This window comes from Phoca vitulina, unplaced genomic scaffold, assembly GCF_004348235.1.
Source record: "Phoca vitulina isolate PV1807 unplaced genomic scaffold, GSC_HSeal_1.0 scaffold31, whole genome shotgun sequence".
Classification (NCBI taxonomy): Eukaryota; Metazoa; Chordata; class Mammalia; order Carnivora; family Phocidae; genus Phoca; species Phoca vitulina.
The window spans coordinates 20,578,221-20,603,085 of record NW_022589734.1 but is presented as its reverse complement, the minus strand read 5'-3'; the positions used below and the strand labels follow the sequence as shown (position 1 = coordinate 20,603,085).

The following is a 24,865-nucleotide window of genomic DNA, read 5'->3' as shown; positions in this document are numbered from 1 at the left end:
TGTCCATTCATTTATGTCCACGAATGTAGAAAATTATTGAAATAATAATAGTCACTAAAAGAACATGAGATGCCCACTTCATAAAACAGAGAAGCTGTAATAGTAACCCGTTAAAGGCTCACTTTTAAAGGTGAATATATATAAAGTTACACAGATTAACTGTGTTTAGAGACGGAACTACGCAGATGTTAAAGACCACTAAAGACTGAAACAGAATTGTGTACTTTTTCCTTCCAAGCATTTTCATATTTTATAATAGCTTTCTACATTAGCAGATTATAAACATCTGTGTTTAGCTAATAAACTGAGATTTCCCCCCTGAACACATAACTCTGATAAAATCTAACAAGAAAGAAAAAAAGGGGGGAAGGAAGGAAATAGAGACGGGGAGAGAGAGAGAGAGAGACATCTTTTATATGCATGGCAATACTTCTTTCAGGCCAAAGACAGAAAGCACATGCTAATAAGCAGAGTTTTAATAAAAAGTGTTCTAATTATAGCCTACTCTACTTACCCATAACTTAGCCAAAGAAAAAATTCAACTTTAGTGACATGGAAGACCTCTGGACCTGTAACCTTTCCTGGTAGTTAGTATGATGTGTTTTCAGAAATTACAAGCTATGTTTATTATGTGTTTAATTAAAATAACAGAGGACAGCATACAGTGCACAAAATAAAATCAAACTACCTGCTGCTTTGGATTCTCTTTACCAATGTTCCCTTTTATTAGGGCAGAAAAATGGGAATTGGCTTTAGTCAAGCCATCCTCTATAAGTGCGTATTATAAGAACTGAAAACAGTTTTTTTTTTTTTTTTAATGGTCATGGAACCAGAGATAACACTCCAAAATGAAATTCTTCCCATCTCCAGCAAAATTTGTCATAGAGTATAAAAAATAAATCAGGTATTTTCCTTAAGACTCATTCTGAGTGCACATTTTGCTCTAAGCTTTATTTGCTTTCTGCAACAGCATTTAAGAGAAACCCAACTGACCATGTACAACGTAAACAATGGCTTCAGAGTACTATTAAGAAACGCACCTGGCCTCACTCAAACAACATGTTTGTTTAACCTGGTCACTCTCCGGTGCCTGGGGTCAGGCAGGAGCAATCTTGGTTGGGTTGGGGGAGTTGGGGAGGAGAGAAGAGCAAACATAACTGACTCACTGAGAAAAGGGTGTACTATCCTTTGTAATTACCACCATTTTAACAGTTTCTAGCAGGCCAGGCTATCATTTAAGTGACCCACTGTAATTTGGGATGAAGTCCCGGGAAATTATGCCAACTTTGGAAGAGGAGCTGCATTTCTGAGTTTACTCAGCATAACGAACCCACTGAAATGCTGAGTGTTCCTTCTTTGGTATAAATTTACGTCAAGGGAAAAATTAACAGTAAAAGGAATCTAGCTAGAGAGGAAAAGAATACCACAACATTCACTCCCAGGAAAATTTCCATCATGTTAAAAAAAAAAAAAAAGAAAATATGTAGAATAGCATGATGAACCCCCATAAACTCATCATCCAGTTTCAATAATCGTCGACACATGGCCAGTCTGATTTTACTGTATCCTACCCACTCCCTGCCTTGCATTCTTTTTTTAAAGCAAGTTGCAGATAGCCTATATTTTATCTTATATAAGCTTTCATTTATAATGTATGTATATATTTAATCTAAAGATCACTACAGAAATCTCACTGAGCATGAGATGTTTAAGCCAGCTCTAACCACATCTTACAAAACATTCTATGTTAAAACCTATCTGCTTAGAAAGCTAATTTGTTTGAATATAATTGGGTACTTAAAATGACAAAGTAAGTTGAATCACAACCCCCTTGTATTTTATTTATGGGGGAATAAAAAAGACTGAGAAAGCAGTGTCCGTTCCTCAGCCCCTGGGATGCTAGTCTTTGTGGACACTGATCAACAGGAGAAAAGGTTGAAAGTGACCCAGTGAGACGTGTCTGGATGGAGCTGGAGAAAGAAACTTTCCCCTTTTCCGTCCCTACACATGCAGAATGAAGCAGAATGCCAACAGGCCAAACCTTTGGAACTTCAAAAATCACTCATCAAGCAGCCTAGCTCTTTACAATAATTTATTACCGATCTTAAAGCAAAGATCAAAAGGAACTCCATCTAGCACTTATATTCAATTCCTCATTGCCCAGTGACTAATTTGCAAAGGAATGAAGCCTTCACAAGGGAAGCCAAAATAATCCGAGGTAACTTTGATACAATGCCACAGAGGATATGAAGAGGAAGCCCGTAGAAGCGGCAAATGGCTAAGTTCCATTAAGAGTTCTAATAAAAGAATAATGGAATTTCCCTTAACTGTGAATAAAAATGTTAGAAGTGGGCAAGATTTAGACAAGTCAGGCAAAACCTTTGATTTGTCACAGCCTTTTGTTGTTCCCGAGTGTTAACTTTAGCCACTGTTGCATTTATGTTGATTAAATGGCTTCATCTGAAAAACTGCAACTCTCCTATCAGGAATCCAGCCCATCTCCCTCCCTTTGCTGGCATATTACTTATCTACCTGCACCCTCTCTCTACTGACAGGCATTACTGGCTTTCCCGATCTCTTTCAAATAAATTGCCATATTCTGCAAGGGGACTGGTTTAACTTGAAAAATGCAACGTGAAATGGTATCATTTTTAGTACTGTATATTGCCATGGTCACACGATGCACAAACACCTCTTTCACAGATTGTTGGTGCTTAAAGTCAACTGGTCACTATAGAAACACTAGAAGCTACTGAAAATCCTTCAACTTCTATGAACAACTGGCACAGTTTTTCCCTCCTGAATCCAGACATCTCCGTAATTCTCAACTGAGGAAAATAGTTTTCACACTACTTATCTTGGCTAGTTAAAAAATCCCCACCACATGTCTCCTTGTAAATTCATAGATCAAGATTTAAGTTTATATTAGCATTTCAAGTGTGCACATTTTTTGTTCGCTTCTGAAATCACCTCGAATTAACAGATTTACTGGAACCTTACATGATACAGAAGTTGTGCACGAATCTCAGGAATCTTGTAATATATTTCCCTATGATGATGTGGTGTTGAGCATTTTCTTTAAAAACAGTCAGAAGTGTGTTTTTTTTTTTAAAGACATCTTTAACAAATATATGGTGAAATGCTCATAAGTAAGAAGATGTCTGGGAATTCTTCAAACACAGGGAGTGAAGAGCGTGGGGTGTAAATGAAGCAACACTGGCCATGGGTCTATGAAGCCGGGGGACAAATACGTGGGAGTCACGGCACTATCTGGTCTTCCGTGGGGCAAATCTTTTGGCAGCGGGTATTTCAGATACTAATGTTAGGGATTTTATTTAGAGAAAATAACTCTGTCAGGAGCAATGGAAAACCAAAGAGTTGGCAATTACTAGCTCAACTGTCTTTACGAATTCAAAAGTCAAGTTCATCACTTCAGTGTTTGGAAAGAAAAAGCCAACCAAGTAAATAACACCCCCAAATCTGTCTTTACCTCATCTTTGAGATTTCAGTGACAATGTGTAACTGGATTTTAATGTGAATAAAATATAATTATTTTAGTTCAGAAATAAAGATTTTCTGACTTCTTTAGAAGAAATAAACAGCTGACAAACTAAAATGGAAATATAAATGTAATTGGAAAACATACTTCAAAATCACTGTCTGCTGGTGAGAACTGTGCTCTGCGTTCAGAAAGACTTCTATCCAACACACGAATAACATGCTTCTCTTACCTTGTGGTCATATGGATTGTAGGAATGGAATACCCGGGAAAGATCTTTCGTTCTTTGCTTTTTCTGTGGAAGAAAATGCAAACATGTCAGTTGACACCTGGCAAAAATATACAGGTGCATCGGTATCTAAATGTCTGTCTGTCTGTCTATCTATCTTTCCACATCTCTGTCTACCTACCCACCTGCATTAAGATACTGTTTCGAGATTCTTCCTTGTGCAAAGTGAGGGGCTACGGTCCAGTCTGAGACACATGGTTGCAATTAGAAATCAAAGCCACTTGGTGGTTTTGTGGGTCGTTGTCACAGACCAGCCAGGAGACCTTTTCCTAGAGGTTTCGTAGTTGAAACACTAATCATCCTCAAAAATCCTATTTTCAAACACATAACTCAGAGACTAAACTGAAGAGAAAGAAAACTCAAACACGCTTAGGACACTGGCCATTTCATTGTAATACCAACTGCTATTACTCTGACCTGGGCACTGGCGTGCGTCCAGTTAAACAATGCACCTTCACCTGGCTTCCTAGTCACAGCTCGGGTCTGTCTGCCTGAGGCCACCTTTGTTCTGTCCCTGCCGTGTAGCCCAAGGGCCTTGCACGGTGTCTCACACGCAGCACTCGATGCGTAGTTGCTTAAGGAATAACGGAATTTACCTGACGTAGACAGGCGTATCTATGATGATGACATAAGCCTCATATATTGTGAGGAAAAGAGAAGCCTCTTTTCACTGCTAATGATATGTTTTTCTCGAGCTGAACCCGCCACTTGAGGACCGTCTCTACCTCCTGCCTGCCCCGGTGTCTGTGACAGTGAAGGGCGGAGTTCTCTTCTGGTCGACTGGAAGCAGCAGCTTGTTTTCTCGTACACGGAGATCTGTCCACTCACCGTAACCACCACAGGAAATTCTGTGCGTGGCTCTAGATCTTCTGTGCACATATTTTCACATACAATTATCACTTTCAAAGAAAGGGGATCATTCTGGATACTCTGTCCTAAAACTGACTTTTTCCACTTCACAACTGATCCTTGCCAAACTTAAGGACTTGTATAACCAGCTCCGCAATCCCTTATATGGAGTGCTGAAATCCAAAAACTTCTGCAATCTGAACTTTTTTTTGGCATTTCATTTCCATTTTTTCATAAAATGATCATCTTTGCCAGCTTGACAGGGTGCATTTTTTTCAGAAACGATAAATTGTACAAGTGCAGACGCAGAATCAAGTAGCACGCCATGCTGATTACCTTGATGGATGATACCAAAGTGCCTCCTCCCTCCAAACCCTACCCCGATTTGCCTTCCCTCCAAGAGTGAATGAGAGAACGGACTGCAGCTAAGTCGGAAATTCTTCATTTCTCTTTTCCATTTACAGGTTAGAACGTTTCTCAATTCACCGAGCAGATGAAACATCTTTAAAACAGGTATCGAACATCTTCCCAGGTGCCAGTTACAGAACTGATTTCTTCGATGTCGAGTTAGCCCGAGACCGTATCCTGCAATTCTGGCTTGAGAGTGGTCTTTGCCCTTAACACTGCCCCCATCTGGCTTCTGGCCCCACTCTGCTGTTGTTAATCCAACTACCAGGTAGCTGAGCGGCTTCTGTCTTCACTTGTGAAAGAATCCTTGCCTGGTATTCAGGTTTCCTAGGGAAGTATTTCCGTACTTCCTCCCTTTAAACTCCAGTGTCTGCCTGAGCACATCTGTCCCACCTCCCCCAGGGCCAGCGATCCAAGCAGACCCTCTAGCCTGGGCTCTACGTGGCCTTCGGCAGCCACATGGCTAAGCAGTTGAATCCAGTGTTAACTAGGATTTTGTATTCGAGTCATCTGTACACACTCACTGTTGCCCATAGATCAGTTTTCCTATTTCAGGATGGTCTTTGGAGCTGGCAGGGCTTCAAGTCACTTGGCTTTGTTTCTACATCACCCACTAAACATCATCCCTCCCTGCCGCCAGCCAAAATCCCAGCCGCCTCCTCCGTCCACCTCGAAAGTCGGCTTCTGACCATCCCAACGCTAAAGTAACGTAACACTCCTTTTCCCCCGAGAGCAGGGATGAGCCTCCGACTGACTGGGAACAGTCCCCTGACTCTGCAAGAGCCCCGAAATCTCTTCTGAACAGGTCACTGGTTCACCAAAGTTTTTGTTAGCTTATAATTTTCTCTTTCCTTTCCATGTACCCTCTTAGTTGTATAACAGTTCTTGGCTTACACTTCAATCAGAAGAAAAATGACGGATACTAACGTTTCCTTTGGTAGAAGACTCACTATAAAACATGGGGTGAAATTTTTTTCAGAAAGGAAATTATGCTAGGAAAGATAAAATACGGAGCATGTCGTTATTCAATTTAGGAGGTGTCCAAAAGACTGTTTAGTCCCGAAAAGGCTGAGCTACCAGCTTGAGTTGGCCGGTGGAAACGGAATATTCAGAGGTTGTTTGGTGTGACATTTTCATGTGGTTTTGGTTTTATATCTCTATTTTGACAGCTAAAACCTATACATGCTTTTTACCGTAAGCTAATTCAAATTATTTCGGGAAGGAAGTGGGGTATAAATGACAAGTAAATAACACAATTTGGATTAGCACCCAAAAGAAGCCAGCGAGGAAAAAAATGCTCTTCTTTCTGACAACAAATCTATTATATATAAATATAGGGAAGTCTTGGCTAGGAATCTTGAAGGTTATATGTATTAGTTCAGTTAACTGGAAATTACTGCTGTTTTTCCTGTGAGGTCAGAATCCATATAGCTCAGTACTGTATGTTCAGGGATCCAGAGATTGGCAAATGATGGCCCATGGGCCAATCTAGCCTATCGCCTGTTTTTGTAAGTAAGATTTTACTGAGACACAGCCACACACATTTGTTTACGTGTATCTATGACCACTTCTGTATTACAGCAGCAGAGTCGTGTGGTGCCCACAGAGATCCTGTGGCCCATTAACCCTAAAGTATTTACTCTCTGGCCCTTTACAGAAATAGTTAGCCATCCCAGATCTCGAATCTCTATCTTGGACCACGTCTACTTCTGGCAATAGTCCCCTGACCCCAAACCAAATAAACAACTATTCAGCAAAATTCCTTGCTCCTTCTACTCAATGAAGACAGTTCAAGGACCAATCATAACCTATACCCAAACACATCAGGATGAACACATCGGGCCAAAGAACCATTAGCTGTCTTGCTTCCAGGATTTTACTTTTGGGCATTCAATGTTCAGACAGAGAATATTATGAGTCGGTTTGTAGAACACGCTGAAGTAGACATGGGACTTTCAGAGCCTTCTGTATTCACACTGTAACTGCTGACGACAGAAATGCTGAAATCCTTTAACTGAATTCTAGCGCTAAAGCCGAGGAGAAGCTTTCATGTACAAGGGACAGAAGCATGGCCATTATTGCTAGTGAGCCAGTTTCCAATAGGCAGACGGTGCTAAGAGTCCTAGGCTACAAAACTTGTTGAGCCTTGCTATCAGCACTTTTAACTGAAACTAAAAGCCGAGCCAAAATTGGAATAATTAGATACTTTCCTATTGCATCATAGTGTGTTTCTAAACTACCTCCCACTTTTTAGCCTGTTAAAACAAACATCTCAGTCATGCAACCACCTATTAATTCTCTGAGTGTTTAAAAAGTAAACATGTTGAACAAGGCGTGTGATGAACTTGGAACAAGGGTGGCCAAAGTACAGTGAGTATGGCAAACATCTCTCTCGGAGTTGGACGAGGGACCTTCGAGTCCCTTTCATCATGAATCTCAGGGTACAGGCCGCAGAGATGAGAGGTGATTACAAAGGAACCACAGGCCAAGTCCTGCAGTCTATGTGGGGTGCAACTGGGTTTAGAAGATGAGGCAGCCTGAAAATTTGGTCAAATTTTGAGATTTCGGAGAAATCTCCATCCTAGAAGTGTTTCCTAAACTGCTTTTATATTTCACACTCCAAGAACAGAAAACACTGACGACCCCTTTAAGATCCAAGTTTAAACTCCTTTTCAGACAAAACCAAACAAAACTAAAGGCCCCAATGGAGAATTTTTAACAGTTCGGGTTTGCAGACAATGGAATCATTTCAATTTTTATCAAAGGGATACAAGGAGTTAGATCTGAAAGAGGCTCACATGCAATGAAAATCTGTATTTTGAAGGTGAGGTTGTATAATCAATTAAATCGTAACAATATCCACCAGCTTAACTTCTCCTGGGCTTCCCAAGAGAATTCAATGCTTTCTGTGCTCATTCTCTACTTGTAGATAATACAATATAAATGTTTCAGGATACTTTGTGGTAAGAAGCACAAGAACAAGTTTGAGTTTCAATGTACTAACTTCCTGTTCCCAGTTCCCCACGTAAGGAGCTTGGAAGTCACTGCTCCAGCCTAACAAGTAACAAGCTGAACAGACAAGAGTCAACTCTTTTTTGGATGCATAAGGGAGGGAAAGACAGAAAACACTGCTGCCCCCAGAACTGGGAGAGACCAATAAACCAATATGGGGAATGTGGCTTCTGGAGCATTCTGGAGCGTAAGTAGGAAAACCTGACAGGTAATGGATGCATTGCTGGAGGCTTGGTGCAGACAACTCTGTTAAGGACTTCAGGGGGATCCAGTCATGGGGCAGGAGTGGGGGGTCTACAACATCGTGAGATTTACCTCCAGGAGCTCAACCAGGTTCCCACAACAAATATGGGAGAAAACTCCCCTGTGGCTTCTGGTATGGGGAGGGGAAAAAGAAACATTTTGAAATACACCAGAGTATTCTGTTCTTAACAAGGCCTGCCCTCAGGGGGAACTAGTTAACCAGAGCCTAATCTGCTGGGGTATTATCAGAGACTAGCTAACCTGACAAGGGAAATACCCAACTTTAGCCCACTAAGCCATCCTGTTCCACCCAAGGAGGGAGGAAAAACACTGAGAAAACCTGTTTACAGTACAGAGGCAGGATCACTAAAAGACTGAGATCTAATCATAGGACTCCAGAATGCTTCCCCTTGTCCTTACACCTCATCACCACATTACTAAAGGCCTATTTGTGGCAGTTCCTTTTACCCAGTACATCATGTCCGGCTATCAAGAAAAATTACAAGACATACCAAAAGGCAAAAACACAATTTGAAGAGACAGGCCAAGCTTCAGAACCGGACATGGCAGAGTGCTGGAATTATCAGACTGGGAATTGAAAATATGTTGAGGGTTCTAATGGATAATGTAGACAGTATGCAAGAACAGATGAAAAATGTAAGCAGAGAGATGGAAATCAAAGAATGAACCTCTCCCAAACTTCCCTCCCCAAAATGCTAGAGATGAACACTATAATGGAAATGAAGAATGTCTTTGACAGGCCAAGTAGTAGACTGGACATGGATGAGGAAGGAATCTCTGAGCTAGAGCTGTATCAATAGAATCCTCAAAAATCAAAAAGAAGAGAGAACAAAGACTGAAAAAAAGAACAGAATATCCAAGGACTGTGGGACAGCTATAAAAGGTGTAAAATATGCATAATGGGGACATCAGTAGGAGAAGAGAGAGGGGAACACATGAAATATTTGAAACAATCATGACTGAGAATTTCTCCAAATTAATGTCAGACACAAAGCACAGATCTAGGAAGCTCAGACAACACCAAGCACGACAAATGCCAAGGAAACCTATTCTTTGGCTTATTATTTTCAAATTATAGTAAATCAAAGATAAAGAAAAATTCCTGAAAGAAACCAAAGAGGGGAGGAATCCCTTACCTATAGAGGAACAAAGATAAGAACCATATCTGATTTCTCAGAAACCATGCTGGCATGAAGAGAGAGAAATATTCAGTGTTGAGAGAAAAAACCACCAACTTAGAATTCGGTACCCTGCAAAATTATCCTTCCAAAATGAATAGATAAAAACCTCCTCAGAGAAACAATTGAGGGAATTTACTTCCAGCAGACCTTGTTTGTAAGAAACATTAAAAGAAGTTCATTGGAGAGAAGGAAAATTATATAGGTCAGAAATCTGAATCAGAAGGAAGAGCACTGAATAAGTAGTGAAGAATAAGGGCAGGTAAAAGAATTTTTATTTTTCTTATTCCTTTTTTTTTTTTTTTAAGGATTTTATTTATTTATTTGACAGAACGAGACACAGCAAGAGAGGAAACACAAGCAAGGGGAGTGGGAGAGGGAGAAGCAGGCTTCTCACTGAAGAGGGAGCCGGATGCAGGGCTGGATCCCAGGACCCTGGGATCACGACCTGAACCGCAAAGGCAGATGCTTAACGACTGAGCCACCCAGGCGCCCCTATTTTTCTTATTCTTAATTGATCTAACAGGTAACAACTTATTCAAAACAATAATAGCAAAAATATATTCAATTATGCATGCTTATGTATATGTGAAATGAATGACAATGACACTGGGGTGGGAGAAAGAAATTAAGATAATTGTGTTATTCGGGTGCCTGGTGGCTCAGGTCATGATCCCAGGGTTCTGGGATCGAGCCCTCTGTTGGGTTCCCTGATCAGCAGGGAGTCTGCTTTTCCCTCTTCCTCTGCCCCTACCCCCCGCTTGTGCACTCTAATAAATAAATGAAATCTTTAAAAAATTTTTAAAAATTTTTAAAAAGATGATTGTGTTATTATTATAAGGTACTCACACTACCTGTAAGTTAAGTCACTACATGAAAGTGGATTTTTGTTTTGCTTGGATTGATTGGAACTGTATATTGCAAACTCTAGGGCAACCACTAACCCAGGTTAAATATAAAAGTATAACTGATATGCTAAGAAAAGAGAGTTTCAAGCCACCTATTTTTTTCTTGTCCCCTTGTTGGCAGGGAGCCTGAGAAGTGGTTAACCAATCGACTGGCAAGTAGCAGCGGAAAGTAAGAGTGAAAAGATAAGAAGCCAAGACAACTCATTAACTGGGCAAGCAGGTTCTGAATAGGTGATCTTTGTGTCATGCAGGGGCACTTAAGACAACAAGGCAATCGATGATGGGGAGGGAGGTGGTGTCTAGGAGAGTCAGGTTCTAAAAAATTCCAAAAAGAGACCAGAGTCAAAATTCTAGTAAATAAACACCAGGCAACAAGAACTGGTCAGTTACTCCCTGCCAGGGACAGGCATTTAGTGGGGAAGTCAGAGAACCATATCCTGAGGCAGAAGGGCCAAAATAGCACAGGTACAAGATAAAAACTAATGACTCAGGGGTTCAGGGGTCCTTGGTGAGACTAGTCAGGAACTAGGAGAACTGCAGTGAGGACAAGGCTTAGCAAGAAGCAATGAGACACTAAAGGCAGGGGTAAGAAATGAAGTAGCCAGGAAACCTTAGGAGGTAAGTGAAGGTGTTAACTATCAAAACTGTGGTCTGACCATAAGGTAGGTCTGATGTTTGCCTTGGGATCTTCGATTATACCTCTTGCAGGGGCAGGTTTCCGTTGTCAGGGGGTAGGCAATGCTGAGCTTATTAAACTCGGCCTGTAATGTGACAGCATTTGGTTGAAGAGGGAAAATATTATAGCTTACTGGAGAGTTCAATTTTTGATAAAAGCAGAAATAAAAGAACTGAGTCTACAGATAGATGATGCCTTTTATACACTGTAAGAAAGTAGGCTGAGTGTAGGCGCCCAGAGCAAGGAAGGAAGTAGCCCTGTGAAAGCAGAGAGATGCCTAAGTGGTTAGAGCGCATAATATAAGAAATGCGACAAACAATCCCACTGGCGGTTCAGAAAGCGCTTCCTCGTGGTGTTAGAGATGGAGCAAGGGTGCAATGCTAGAGACTGAAGGTGGTGTGAGAGGCTGTGGCAATGTTCCAGAGAAAAGGACAACACCCCATCCCAGATTCAGTTAGGGCGAGGAGAGGGGGTGGGCTGGATAGAGGAAGAGCAGAGGCAGGATGGACAGCTCTTGGTGACCCGTTAGGGAAGGAGTACAAGACAGGGAAGAACAGTGGAGACTCTAAGATTTGGGGCTCAGATAACCAAGGGAAGAGAAGTGTCCTGCACCAATATAAGGAATCCAGGCAAAAAGTAAGTTTCGGGGGGCGTGAATCAGGTTTGAAGAGAATGCGTTTGAGTGGCTGGCCGTGAGACATTTGGGGAGATAATGAGAGGAAGTCAGATATAAGGGCATGGTGCTGGAGGAGAGATGGGGGCCACAGATTTGGGAGTCATGAGCCTGCTGATCTAATTTAAAGCAGGAGAGGGGATGTGATTACAGGGGGAGCATACAGAACAAAGGAGGCAAGAGGATGAGAGAAGACTGAGGTTAATATCCCAGCAAATCACAGCTCTCTGACCTTGGGCGGCAAGGAGTCCGATATGAGGGAGGTGAATCAGGCCAGTGGTTCTCAAGCCTCGTTGCAGGTTGGAACTAATGAGGAACCTTTAAAATATACCAGCGCTCTGTTCTTGATCCCCAGTGTGAGCTAACTGGCATGGTATGATGCAGGTAAGGGTATTACTTAAAAGCTCTTGGGTTTTCCAATGTGCTGCCAAAGTTGAGAACCACTAGCCAATACGATCCCTGAGGTCTCTCCCAGCTGTTAGCCTCTGTCTCCCACTGTCTTTCAGCTTTCGCCTTTCTGGGTTCTACATTCTATCAAGCATTTTCATTCTTAATCTCCATATTATGTCTGCAGCTTTGCCTCATTTCCTAACCTCTTCCTTTACTTAAAAATGAACTCTATGCGGGAATTCCTCTGGGGCACACTGAGGCTTTGGCTGCAGAGAACGGGCTGCTGATATATATTTAGTTCTCTACTTGGTGAGCGCTTCTGAAAAATTAATGGAAAGCTAATTCAATAAACCTGAACCTTTATATTGTTATCAATGTATAAAAACATCAGAAACTTAATTAAAAGCACTTGACGTTATCAGCACTCAATCACAATCTCACTTTTATACTGGACATATTTGGATGGTGTCCCTAAGAGGATAATAATCACTCAAGATCACTAAGAAGAAAGAACAGGTCCCTGGCATCTAAAACAAGGAAGCTCAAAATTCAGAAATGAGTAAAAAACAAAACAAAACAAAAAAATCAGTGATGTGAAATATGTTTAGGGGTCAAAAATACCCCACGTACTCAGCAAAACAGACAAACTTCAAAAATCTCACCTGCTTTTCCTTCATAAGGCACACATGTAATGCTTTTGTGTTCTGTGAGAAATGGTACTGTGAGGAGAGAAGGGAAAATAAAGAAAAGTAGGTGGCTCTAAGTCTATATACATTTTCCACCTCTTCCTTTCTAGTAAGATCTGGAAGGCAATGGACATGACCATAAAATGGTGCCGACTTGGACCATCCTCTTAAGTTTCCTTCTCTCCCTCCAGTTACAGCAAATTCCATGAGCGTTTCAGGTTCTTTAGTGTTTGGAATCTCCACACAGCGGGGTGCACTGTGTAAGCATGTCTCAGAGGACACGAAAACAGCAGAATTCTAAGAGTGGACGTTAGCAAAGGGACGAGTGACTTTGCTCACCCATTGTTAACGGTATTAAAAAAAAAAAAAAACCCAACCAGGCAAATGTGGAAATGCACCACTGATTCTCAAGCACAGCAGGTATCAGTGGGTATTCTTTTCTTTTCTTTTTTCTTTCTCTCTCTCTCCCTCCCTCTTTCTTTCTTTCTTGGCTTTATGGTTTCTAAAATAACCTTAGTGGAATTGTAGGTGCAATACTCAGTCCCTCATTTTCATCGTGGGTGTGGTAGAGGTGCAGGGGCACCATTTGCCCTAGCAGGTCCTTGACTGGGCAACAAATGCTGGAGGAAAGTATAAATAGGGAACTCTACATTAATTCCGCTGATAATATAAAGCGTAAGTAGCCATATCTTCTTATATCAAGTTCACCTTATTTTCTAAAGAGAACGTTTGTTTACAAGGAAAGGTCATTCTTTGGCGACAAAGGCATGACCCAGCACAGGAGAAAGGAAGGAGTCTGAACTATTCTTCCCTGGGAGGTGTTGCCAAAATGAGTAGCCATTAGAAGCAGTTAGAAAAGAAACAGCCTTCCAACATAAAACAAATCCCCGTAAAGTTAAAAAGACAAAGTCAGAGGGTACTAAGTACTACCTACCACACAATGGTTCATTCAAAGTTCCTTTGTATGGTAACTTCTGGTGCTCAAAAGTAGCAAGAACAGGAGTTGCTATAAATATCAATTCAGTATCACTTATCCTCACTCTGACCTTCTAACCGACCACAAAAGAGAGCTAACTTTACTTCTTATCTGGATTACTGTAGTACTATTTTCTTTCCCGGACTCTCTGGGTCCAAGTTTCAGCCTCCAAATCAAGAGCTGGCAAAAATTCAGCTGACCACTGTGCACAGTCTGTGATTTGTTTTTACAGTTTTAAGTAGCTGGGGAAAAAAAAAAAACCTCCAAAGAACAAGAATACTGGTGACATGTGAAGATGATATGAAATTCAAATCCCCACCAACCTTCACTGGAGCACAGTCAACCACTCATACATTGTTTGTGGCTCATTCTGTGCCCGTGGCACGGAAACCATGCGAGACCTGTACCCAAACACATTTACTGTCTGGCCCTTTACAGAAACTTTGCCAACCCTGCTCTAAATCACTGGTGTCCGACCCCGGCCGCACAGTCGAATTGCCTGGGGATTGAAATAATACTGATGTCTGGGTCCCCTTGCCATGGATTCTGATTGAACTGATCTGGGGCACGGCGTAGGTAGACCATGTCTTGGTCTTCCGGGAGGCCTCTCTCCTGTCCACAAAACGTTATTAGAGTGCCTTGCTCATGGGAGTGGCTCGGCAAATGCCACCATCCCCCTGGTCCCACAACATTTGGATTTTACCTCCACTGAGTCTTCTAGTCCCTCATACTAAACACTCAGGTCACCTTTTCCCTCCAGTATCTCAATTCATGACCTAACAGTTCACCTGCAGTCACCTCTGTTCCCCCATCCTCTGCCCTCTGTTCTCCCTACAGACTCACTCCCCACCTCACATTGACAAAACCACTCACTTCCGCCCGGAGCAGTTCAGAGACCACCTGTGGGCTGAGGCCTCGCACCACTCCTTGGCCATTCCTCTGTGAGTGGACAGTCTGCTGCTCTTCCCATTCCTCCTAAGAGCGTCCCAATCAGTTTTTCTGTTTCTCTTCTCATCCTCTATCTCTAAAAGACATTCTCCCAGCTCTAAAACTTAGTTACTAATTGAATGACTCATTCATTCATTGGATACATTCACTGCATGCCCCTCACGCTGCAGGGACCATACTAGGCCCTGATCAGACAGAAAGCAAGCCAGACCAGGCCCCTGGACTCAACAAGCTAGAGGGGAGAAACGAACAATTACCACATTTAACCAGTAACCAAGCACACAGTAGGTACATAAATGTTTGCTGAATGAATTAAAAAAAAAATCTGGGTACTATTATTTGGTATTCACACTGCTCGCACCCAGTGGCTGTGCCGATGAATGATCTGTTTATGATTCTTACATAGATTATTAGATCAAAGGCAAATTTACTCCATGATGGAATTATTTTTATGACTATAAATGGTAGTTCAAGACAATAATCGTAAAAACTCCAGAATTTGAAATTTGTTTCCCATGGGACTCTGCCTTTCAGTTCATTTATATTTTATGCACACACTTTTTTTTTTTTAAAACATGTTTGCTGTCTTATAAAGCTCAATCCTTTCTCTGAAAAGTTATATACAGGAATCAGGGAATGGCAACTTTCAGTATCTTTTGTTGGGTAGAAAAATATTAGGAAAGGACAAAATTAACAGCTCTATATCATGGATTACCCTTCCCTTAAAAAGAAATGAGTAAACATAACATACAATAACAACCATACATAACAAACATAACAACCAATGAATTTCAGAATGTAGTCAGATAACTGATTTGTTGTCTGTGTAATAGCCACTAAGTCTGTAACATACCCAAATACCTGGTAACACAAGAACAAATATTATCTCCCCACCAAACTCCTCCTCCTGTTGGTTACTTTGAATCTAAGTAGTTTGACAAAGCAAAGCAAATAGGTTTTAATCTAATTCCTGTTAAATGTTCTTTCACACAAATTTAGTATTTCTAGACCAATTCATAGGTATAAAGATTACCCATGTGTGAAGAGGTTTCCCTGTTATTTTTAAAATTTAAAACATTCTTTTAACAAGACAACTTTTCTCACAGCCGTATGTTAGAAGAATCAGCAGTTACAATGTTGAAACTCTGGAAGCCCCTCCTACCATCACAACCCAGCAAATAGTGTGGGCAACAAATTTGCTTCTACGTACTACATTGTTTTTATTTTTGTCTTCAAAATTTTACTAGGTTATCAATCATTTGAAATTATGGAGAGGCTAGGGGGACAAATGGTTTTATTTAACTTTTTCCTATCTACTTAATAATAATGCCTCGTATCTGTAAATTATTTTAAGTAGGGACAAACCATACAATTAAACAAAAAGCAAAAATAGGAAGCCTTATTAAAGACGTGACTGTGAGAGGGTAATATCTTGCAGGTGTCTTTAACACACACAAGGTGGATTTTTCTAATGAGTGCCCTGGAGGTCTCTGTACTTCTGTATTGTCATCACACATCTCTCTTCCTTTTATTAGCGGAGAGATGGTAACGTGCCTTTACTGACTCTAACATTCCATGAGGATGCGCCTGGGAGCCCAACACCATGAAATACAGAGTGGGGCAGTCTGGATCTGCACGAACTCTATTAACGCTCCGAGCCTCCTACCAGCTTCTAGAGGCGAATCCACAGAGCACCCGGGGGGGGAAATGATGAAAAAAAGAATGGAGGAAACTATATTTCTCTGACCTACAGATAAGCTGCTATCCAGTTCTAAAAACTGATCAGAACCAATGCATCTCCTTCATGACCCCGCCTAACCCCTGGTGTCACCCCATTTGAAGAGAAGCCTGAAAACTGTTCTGTGCCAGTTACTGCTGCATCTTCAGATAAGCCCACAACTCATTTTGATTATGATTCCACGGCTGGGACCTGGCAGGTCAGACATGGCAATGTAGGGGTGATGACTCTCCTACTTTCTCCATCTAGTTTAGCACCTACTGTAAAAAATCATTTCTATCAGCGATGTGCCACCACCGATCTCTCTCCCTGCCCCATCACACCAATAAGAAGAGTCTAAAATTCATTTCAGGGGTGGCTGGGCTTTTTGAACCTGTCTCCTCCTTGAGTCCTATGTCAAAAATAGACTGATTTTTGTTCCGTATATTAAACATACATATTTTCTTTTTTATCCTTGGCCTTTATGATCAAAGAGCCTTTATTTGATGACCAGAAGACAATTTAATATACAGTTCCATCTTCTCCCTTCTCTCGTCCTCATGCCACTTGAGAAATCAGGGGATTCTTTTTTATCCTGTGAAGCGAGGTTACTGCACAGATAGCTAGGGGTGAACACTGCTGAGGCTGGTGCCGTGCCCGCAGGAAAGGGTACAGGCATGCATGCGAAGGGGCGGAGGCAGGGGGAGGGATGTTGGCTGAGGGCTTAGGAAATGAGAACAAGGGCAAGGCAGGAGGAACATGGAGTATGAGGTTTCCCTCGAGCCCATTCCAACACCTTGAACAACCCTCGTTATTTATAATCCACGCTGTATAACAGCTTTCATGAAATTAACCCATATTCACACAAACAGGGAAAAGCTGCCCAGTGTAGGTACCAAATGACTGGCCTGACCATTTTAAGTCACGAGAAAACAGGCAGAACGGGATGCTTGGACTCTGTCCACCACCACAGACTCTGGGGACTAAAGCCCTGCTGTCGCATCAGCCAGGCTCTCCACCCTTAGGGGGCCTGTGTCCACCACCTGAGCACATCCTCAGGGTACACGCAGGCCTGTCCACTCAGCCTCAGGGTACCAGCCCCTGTCGCTGTCCCTGTTTCCTTCCCTCTTCAGAGAGGGAGAGCTAGGAAGTTGAAAGGGCCCCACCATCTACTTATTGCATATATCCTATGCTTTCAGCTTTTTCATTGGGAGAGGATCCTAAGGTGTTTTTTCTGTTGTTGTTGTTTATTTTCATTTTTTAAAAAGATTTTATTTATTTGAGACTGAAAGCAAGAGAGATTACAGAGGGGTAGGGAGAAGCAGACTCGCCGCTGAGCAGGGAGCACGATGCGGGGCTCGATCCCAGGACCCTGAGATCATGACCTGAGCTGAAGGCAGATGCTCAACGACTGAGCCACTCAGGTGCCCCTGTTGCTGTTTTTTTAAAAAAGACCTATAGGTTTAGCATGTGCACGTTTGGGATGCAAAAGGACAACACTACCTTGGAAAAAGCTCAATCAACTACCTGACTGTGAGGATTATAAAGGAGTTCTGCTTGAAGTAACTTTAATCAATCCCAAAGTCCAAACATTTTTTGGACATTTATATAGTACTTTCTATTTTCAGAGTGTTCCCAACTATATTTTAATGATAAGCACTCATGTACTCAAAGATTTACCGAATGTCTGCTCCGTTCATTTTTATCAGCAATTACCCTCCTTCCTTCACCCAGTGCCTGGACCAACTGGCTTTCTCCATCACCAGGAGCCAAGAACCAATACTCCTTCCTTTCTTGTTTTATTTCAGAGCATTGTTGGACATTATCAACCTATTAACTGTAGGGAAATTGCTCTATGCTCTTTTTACTTCTTTTTTCTTTTTCAAAGGTCAGCATCTTCCTTTGCTCTTTATACTCATGTGTACCTAAAACGTATTTCTGGGTTGGAGAGCAGGCCTTGGTGTTTGTCTTGGGGTCCTTTGTGTGTCTATGTTGCTCAGTTTTAGTAACTTAATCCTAACCACGCCCCCCCATAGGCATTTGCTTATTTTTTTCAGTTGTTTTCCAAAATCAGGGATGCATGCATATAATCTGAAAGGGTCAACCTGCTCAACAGTTCCCAACCTCCCTTTCCCCTGTCTGCTTCCTTAGAAATAGCTCCCCTTTGACTCTTTCAGTTTATTGACAAATAACGTGTCTCCATGGTGATTCTGAATTTTTTTAGGACTAGATACTCTCCACTGGTTTTCCTTCTCTCCCCTGCCCACTCCATTTACCCTTGTTTCCCACCCCCACTTCCCAGTACATCACAGACATGCCATTCAGAATTCAGCTGTACAATAACTATGATTACATATCCTTTCTTGTATATTTTATTTTCCTGGGAGTTAAAAAAAAAAAACCACCCTCATTTTCTATTTGCTTGTCTACGTGTGTATCACTAATTCAACCTCAAATTCTCCTCCACATACCTAAATAAGTCTTCAAGAATGTAATTCCCACTAAATATTTATCCTTTTCATTTTCTTGAAGAAGTTTCTCCCAGAGTTTTCAAGCCTGCTTTGACTTAGTCGGGCTGCTCCTAAGCTCTGATGAGGGACTCTCGCTTTCACCGTCATCCTGGAGATTCTGCTCTCCTCTGTGTTGTTTTCCATATCCTTTCTCTTATATCTTCCTTCTGAGTGTCCTCTCCAGTTTTGATGAAGTTTCCTGAGCAGGGGATATGCTGATTGATGCTTTGGTGGCATATCAAATTCTAAGATGGAAAGCATTTTTTCTTTTTCTCCCCCAGAATCGAGAAGGCATCACTCATTTGTCACTTGGGTGCTGTTAAGACATGTGAAGCCATTCTGATTCCTGGTCTTTCAAATGTGACTGATGTCGCTCTCTTGTCTTGACGTATGTCTATTTCTCATCCATGATGCTGGATCTAGGATGACTGCTTTCAGTGTGGCCCGTCATGTCTCTCAGTCATAGGAAATGCCCTCGAATTAGTTCATTGACAGCTTCTTCCTTCCCTGTTCACTCTCTGGAATTCCTACTGTTTGAGTGTGGGGCTCTCCTGGATTGGTCCTTTACTTCCCCTTCTTCTCTACTATTTCTACCTCGTTTCTTTTCATTCTGTTTCCTGGAGATTTCCTCTACTTTATCTCATAGCTCCCCTCAATCTTTAATTTTGCTACTATATTTTTAATCTCTAAGTATCGCTTTTGTTCTCTCTCTCTCTTTTTTTTTGTGGTATCCTGATCTTGTGTCGTGAATACAATACCTTTACTCATTTCTCTGAGAATGTCAAAGATACATATTTTTTAAACTTTTCTTCTCCTGGAATAGTCCTGTTTCTTTTTCCCCCTCTCACCCTACTCTTCTGTTTTGGTCCTGTCCTTCTTATTAGTTGGTGGCTTTCCTCAGACATCTGGAGATCCCTGATGGGGTGGTTTATTCAATTAAGTGCCTGACTCTTGGTTTCAGCTCAGGTGGTGATCTCAGGGTCGGGGGACTGAGCCCCATGTGGGCTCTGTGCTCAGTGCTGAGTCTACTTGAGATTCTCTCTCCCTCTGCTCTTGCCCCTGCTCGTGCTCTCTCTCTTTAAAAAATAAATAAATAAATCTATCTTTAAAAAAAGGGGTGGGTAAGGGACTGTTTCGGACTAAACTGTGTCTCCCCCACAATTCCTATGATGAAGCCCTAACTCCCAATGGGACATATAGGGCCTTTGAGGAAGTAATGGGGGGGGGGGCATCTGGCTGGTTCAGTCAGTAGGGCATGCAACTCGATCTCAGGATGGTGAGTTCAAGCCCCACGCTGTGAGTGTAAAAGCCAACTTAAAAAAAAAAAAAAGAGGAGGATGTAACTAAGGGTAATGAGGTCATAAGAGTGGGGCCTTAAATCCAATAATAGGACTGGAAAAGGAAGAGAGACCAGAGTCCTTTCTCTTCCACTGTGCACTCAGGAGAGGAAAGGCCATGAGAGGACACAGCGAAAAGGAGGCCATCTACAAGCCAGCAAGAAGGGTCTCACCAGAAACCAACCCTGCCAGAACCTTCATCTTGGATCTTCAGATTCCAGAATGGTGAGAAATAAATTCTGGTGTGTAAGCCACCAAGTCTGTGGTATTTTGTTATGGCCGCCCCAGGAGACCAACGTAGGGACTAAAACACTGACTGAAGGTTCTGAGCCGATGGCTGGGCTTGTCAGTATGAGCCTTACTATGGAGTGACCTGGCTGGACTGTTTAATTCTGGAACCTCTGATGCCAACAGCTTTTCAGTGTTGGACTGGTCAGGTTTCCCAAAGAAACTCTTCCAAACCCTTGATGGGAAGGTTAAGGCGTGCTTGAGTGCTGGAATCCTAGCTGCATGATGGAACAAGGAGGACATCTCCATATACACATGGACCAAACTTTGCCCTCAACTGTGCAGCTTCCCATCCAGGGACCTTCTATATTTCTGTGAGTTAATTTTATGTGTCAATTTGATTCCGCCACGGGGTCCCCAGGCATTTGGCCAAATATTATTCTGGGTGAGCACATTTCTGGATGAGATTAACATTTAAACTGGTAGACTGAATAAGGCAGATGTTACTCCCTAATGGAAGTGAGCTTCAGCTCATCTGCTGAAGGCTCAAACAGAACAAGAAGGCTGAGTAAGGAGAAGTCCTCCTGAGGGACGGACTGAGCTGGGGCACGGGTCTTTTCTGACTTCTGGACTCGAACTGTGCCCCTGGCTCTTTTTGGGTCTAGAGCTGTTAGCTTTAGGACTGTCACTTATACTGCCGGCTTCCCTGGGTGTCAGGCCTTCGGACATGGTATGGAAGGACACGTGGGCGCTCCTGGGTCTCCGGCTTCCTGAGAGCAGATCCTGGGGCTTCTCAGCACCTCTCTCTCTCTATATGTGTGTGTGTGTGTGTGTATGTGTGTGTGTGTGTGTGTACACATATACATCCTACTGGTCCTCTTTCTCTGAAGAGCTCTGGTACATTTTCCCTTCAGAGAACAAGCCTCCAGTCCTCTGTCAGGGAGGGTGAGGGCTATCACCTGGAAGCCTGAGTTGGGGAGGCGATGACAGAAATCTAACTGCTTCCTACATAGTTTCTGAACAATTTTTCTAATTTTAGTCCCCTCCCTTCTTGCCTTTTTCTCCTTCTAGAGGTGCCAGCCAATCCTTGGGCCATGTAAGGATTCTGTGGTATATACGTTAGGCTGCTTCTCGGTTTGGGTTTTGGCTTTTCTGTGCTGCCAGGTTGGTATTTAGGATTCTCTAGGGTGGTGAGGCTAGCTGTCAACTGTCCATCTATTTTCTTACCACCACAATTTTGTTGTTGTTTCCTCTCCTGTTTTCTTTAGCCTTGTGGGTTAGTAATACCTGTAATAAAAGCCTCTGCACTGTAGTTTTAGAAGGATTTGGAAGAGAATGAAATTTCATCTATCTAGAACTTTCTTTTCAAACCTGAAGCCAAACTTATTCTTGGACAAACCGTTAGTACTCTCAAAAAAAAATCTCTTAATTCACTTAGTTCACATATTACACATCTGGAATTTGTAACTTTCTCTTTCAAAAGATCAATTTAAAGAACAAAGTAAGTGATGATCTAATCTTAGAACCCCTGATATAAGAGTGAAGAAGTTTGGGATAACACTAGAAGTTATTTTTATGTATTCTGTTTATGCATCTTTAAGAGATACGTGCACGCGCGCGCGCACACACACGTAGCATCCGTTGGTTCTGGAGGCTCTGTAAGAGTAAATAATCCCATTATTTACAAGATCAGTCTCTATCAGCAAAAGGCACCTGTGAAAGTGGCATTTACAACTCTTTTGTTTGTTTGTTTTTTCCCAAACACAACAGATTCTGTGTTTTCTGAAGACTATGTTCAAAGACAGAAGGAAGTGTGTTCTGGCTATGAAAAGGTGTTAAAGTCGAGCCTACCCTTTTGGCCCAGCGGGCACTTATGGTCAGGCTTACCCTACAGCCGTAATATGTATGCCACCCTTTGTAGGGCCGCCATAAAATCAGATCAAATGTCAATAAAATGCTCTGCAGTGTCAGCATATAGTAATCACTCAATAAATGTTAGCTCCTATTATCAACGTGCAAGCTTCTTCATTAGTCTTCCAATGAACTAACTCTGTAACAGTTCAATAATATCACTTGTATTCATTATCTTATTGAGAGCTAAGATTTAACAGATGTCTATTCAGCCACAGTTACAAAGATGGGACCCTCATAAACTTTCTTCATAAATGACCAGACGTGTGTCTCGATGAAGTCAAGGAATGATGGCGGCTTTCACGCTGACATGCCGTACAGCAACATCCGAAAACATCTCAGGCTGCTGTCTTCTCACCAATGCTTCAGTTCATATGGAAATTTCCATTTCAGTTAGCTGTATCTATACATTTTCAAAATTTCAGAAGCAAAAAATAACTCCAGCATCCTCTGATCTTACCTTCCAGAATGAGTATTGCCTTTCTGGCTTATTCTGTTCCACGTACCTTATTCTGGCTTATGAAGTCTGACTTGCTCTGACCCTCATTCGTTGTGCCTTACTGCGTTTCCTGCAAGTGTCTCTCCCTCACCCGCGAGACGTGAGGCAGGATGCCTTCCCTCTGGTTTCTCCATGCTCATCCGTCCTGAAGGTCTCTGTGTGAAAGCCAAGGTTGGCTCCTGATTCTGATCAGGGTTCACACATCACCTCTACAGAGAGGTCTCTGCTGATCAACACAATGAATCCACCCAGTCTTTATTTATTATATTAATCTATTAATTTGCAACACACCCTCTGGTATTTTGCTGATTTTTGTTTGTTTGCTGTTTTCCTCCCTGGCTAGAATACAAGCTCCATGAGAAGAGAATCCTTACCAACGTTGCCCACACTGCAGGGTCAGGCACACAGTAGCTTTCAATAAATATCTGCTGAGCGAATAGGGGGAATAAAGATAATAAAGGCAGTCCTCATGATTATATAGGTTTGGCAAAAAACCTTTAAACCCACATTTAAAAAATAGGGGAGACAATTAAGTTTCCAAGTCCTTATGTATAGTTTCTTGGGTCCCTTATATCAGGCTTGGAGAGTCTTTGACATGGGGTCTACCAAAGAATACTGGGCCTGAAAACACAGTTTTTAAGGTAATGAGATTTTATTTTATTTTTTCTAATAACCAGAAAGTAAAAGTTTATTTTTAAATGTTACTTTTGGTTCATTTTTTAAACTGTTAATTTTCCGGGCCAAGATTAAAAGAGTACTAAGCATTGATGATTTTAACAATTAAATAGGTGTTCAAAACAAGACAACAGGCCCCCAGTAGAGTCATTTACGCTAAGCCCTACATTACCAAACCAAGACTTAATTATAGTTCTGGCGCTCCCAGAAATGCACTCTTAAGCCAGTCAGTCAGGAATCACTTGCTCAGCACCGGTTAGGGTCATCTGTCTGATAAGATTCATGCCTTCCCCTAAAGGAAAGTAACCTTGCAGTATAACCAAGCTGCATTCCCACTCCCTTCTGCCTATAAGTCTCTCATTTTGTACAGCTCCTCAGAGCTCCTTTCTATCTGCTGGATTGGATGCTGCCCCATTCATGAACTGTTGACTAAAGCCATTAAGATCTTCAAAATTTACCCAGGTGAAAAATTTTGTTTTTTAACACAGGTTTTATAGATACACACACACACACACACACACAATTTTTGTTTTCTCCCCCTGCCACCATTAGTTGTTGCTGGTGAATAGGTCCCTCTCTCTCTCCTTTTTTTTAAAGCAATCTCTACACCCAACTTGGGGTTCAAACTCATGACCCCGAGATCAAGAGTGGCATGCTCTACCAACTGAACCAGCTATGTGCGCTTTTATTTGTTTTCTTAAACTGAAGACGTTAATGCCATATAATTGGTTTTTAACCTTTTGTGGGATAAGGATCCCTTTAAGAATCTGATGAAAACCAATGAGTCCCTCCCTGAGGGGAAAAAAAAACCACATATAGACTCTTAGACTGTCCTACACAACTGTGGTTCCCAGACCCTCTGAAGCCTATGAGGTCAAGAAACTCCTGTGTGTTTTTAATTCCCTCTAGAATCTCCTTAAGGCATAGGAATTTTAGAATATTCATCTTACCACCTACTAACCTCATCAAGAACGCCAGCTTATCTTTTTTGTTTTCTATTTTAAAAATCAAGAAAAGTAAATGCTACACTTTTAATTCCCGGAAACACGAAATACCGTAAAGCTGCATGTTGATGACTTTGTAACCACAGATGACAATGCATAGGTATCACTTAGCACTCTTTACATCTTATTGATTTGCAAGACTCTTAGTAACACAGTTTCAGTTTGAAGACAAAAACAGTGTTATAGAGCCAGGTTAATAAAAGCAATTAGTAAAAAATAAACACAGTT

At 41.8% G+C, this 24,865-nt stretch overlaps 1 protein-coding gene across 4 annotated transcripts in view; it reads right to left on the bottom strand.

The window, feature by feature from the left end:
• Nucleotides 1-24,865, bottom strand: part of CDKAL1 (CDK5 regulatory subunit associated protein 1 like 1) — a 708,317-nt gene that overhangs the window by 165,330 nt on the left and 518,122 nt on the right. For all 4 annotated transcript variants that reach the window (XM_032424786.1, XM_032424785.1, XM_032424783.1 and 1 more), the window contains one exon: nucleotides 3,732-3,794. In XM_032424786.1, the coding sequence (XP_032280677.1) occupies nucleotides 3,732-3,794 (63 nt within the window). The remainder of the gene's footprint in view (nucleotides 1-3,731; nucleotides 3,795-24,865) is intronic.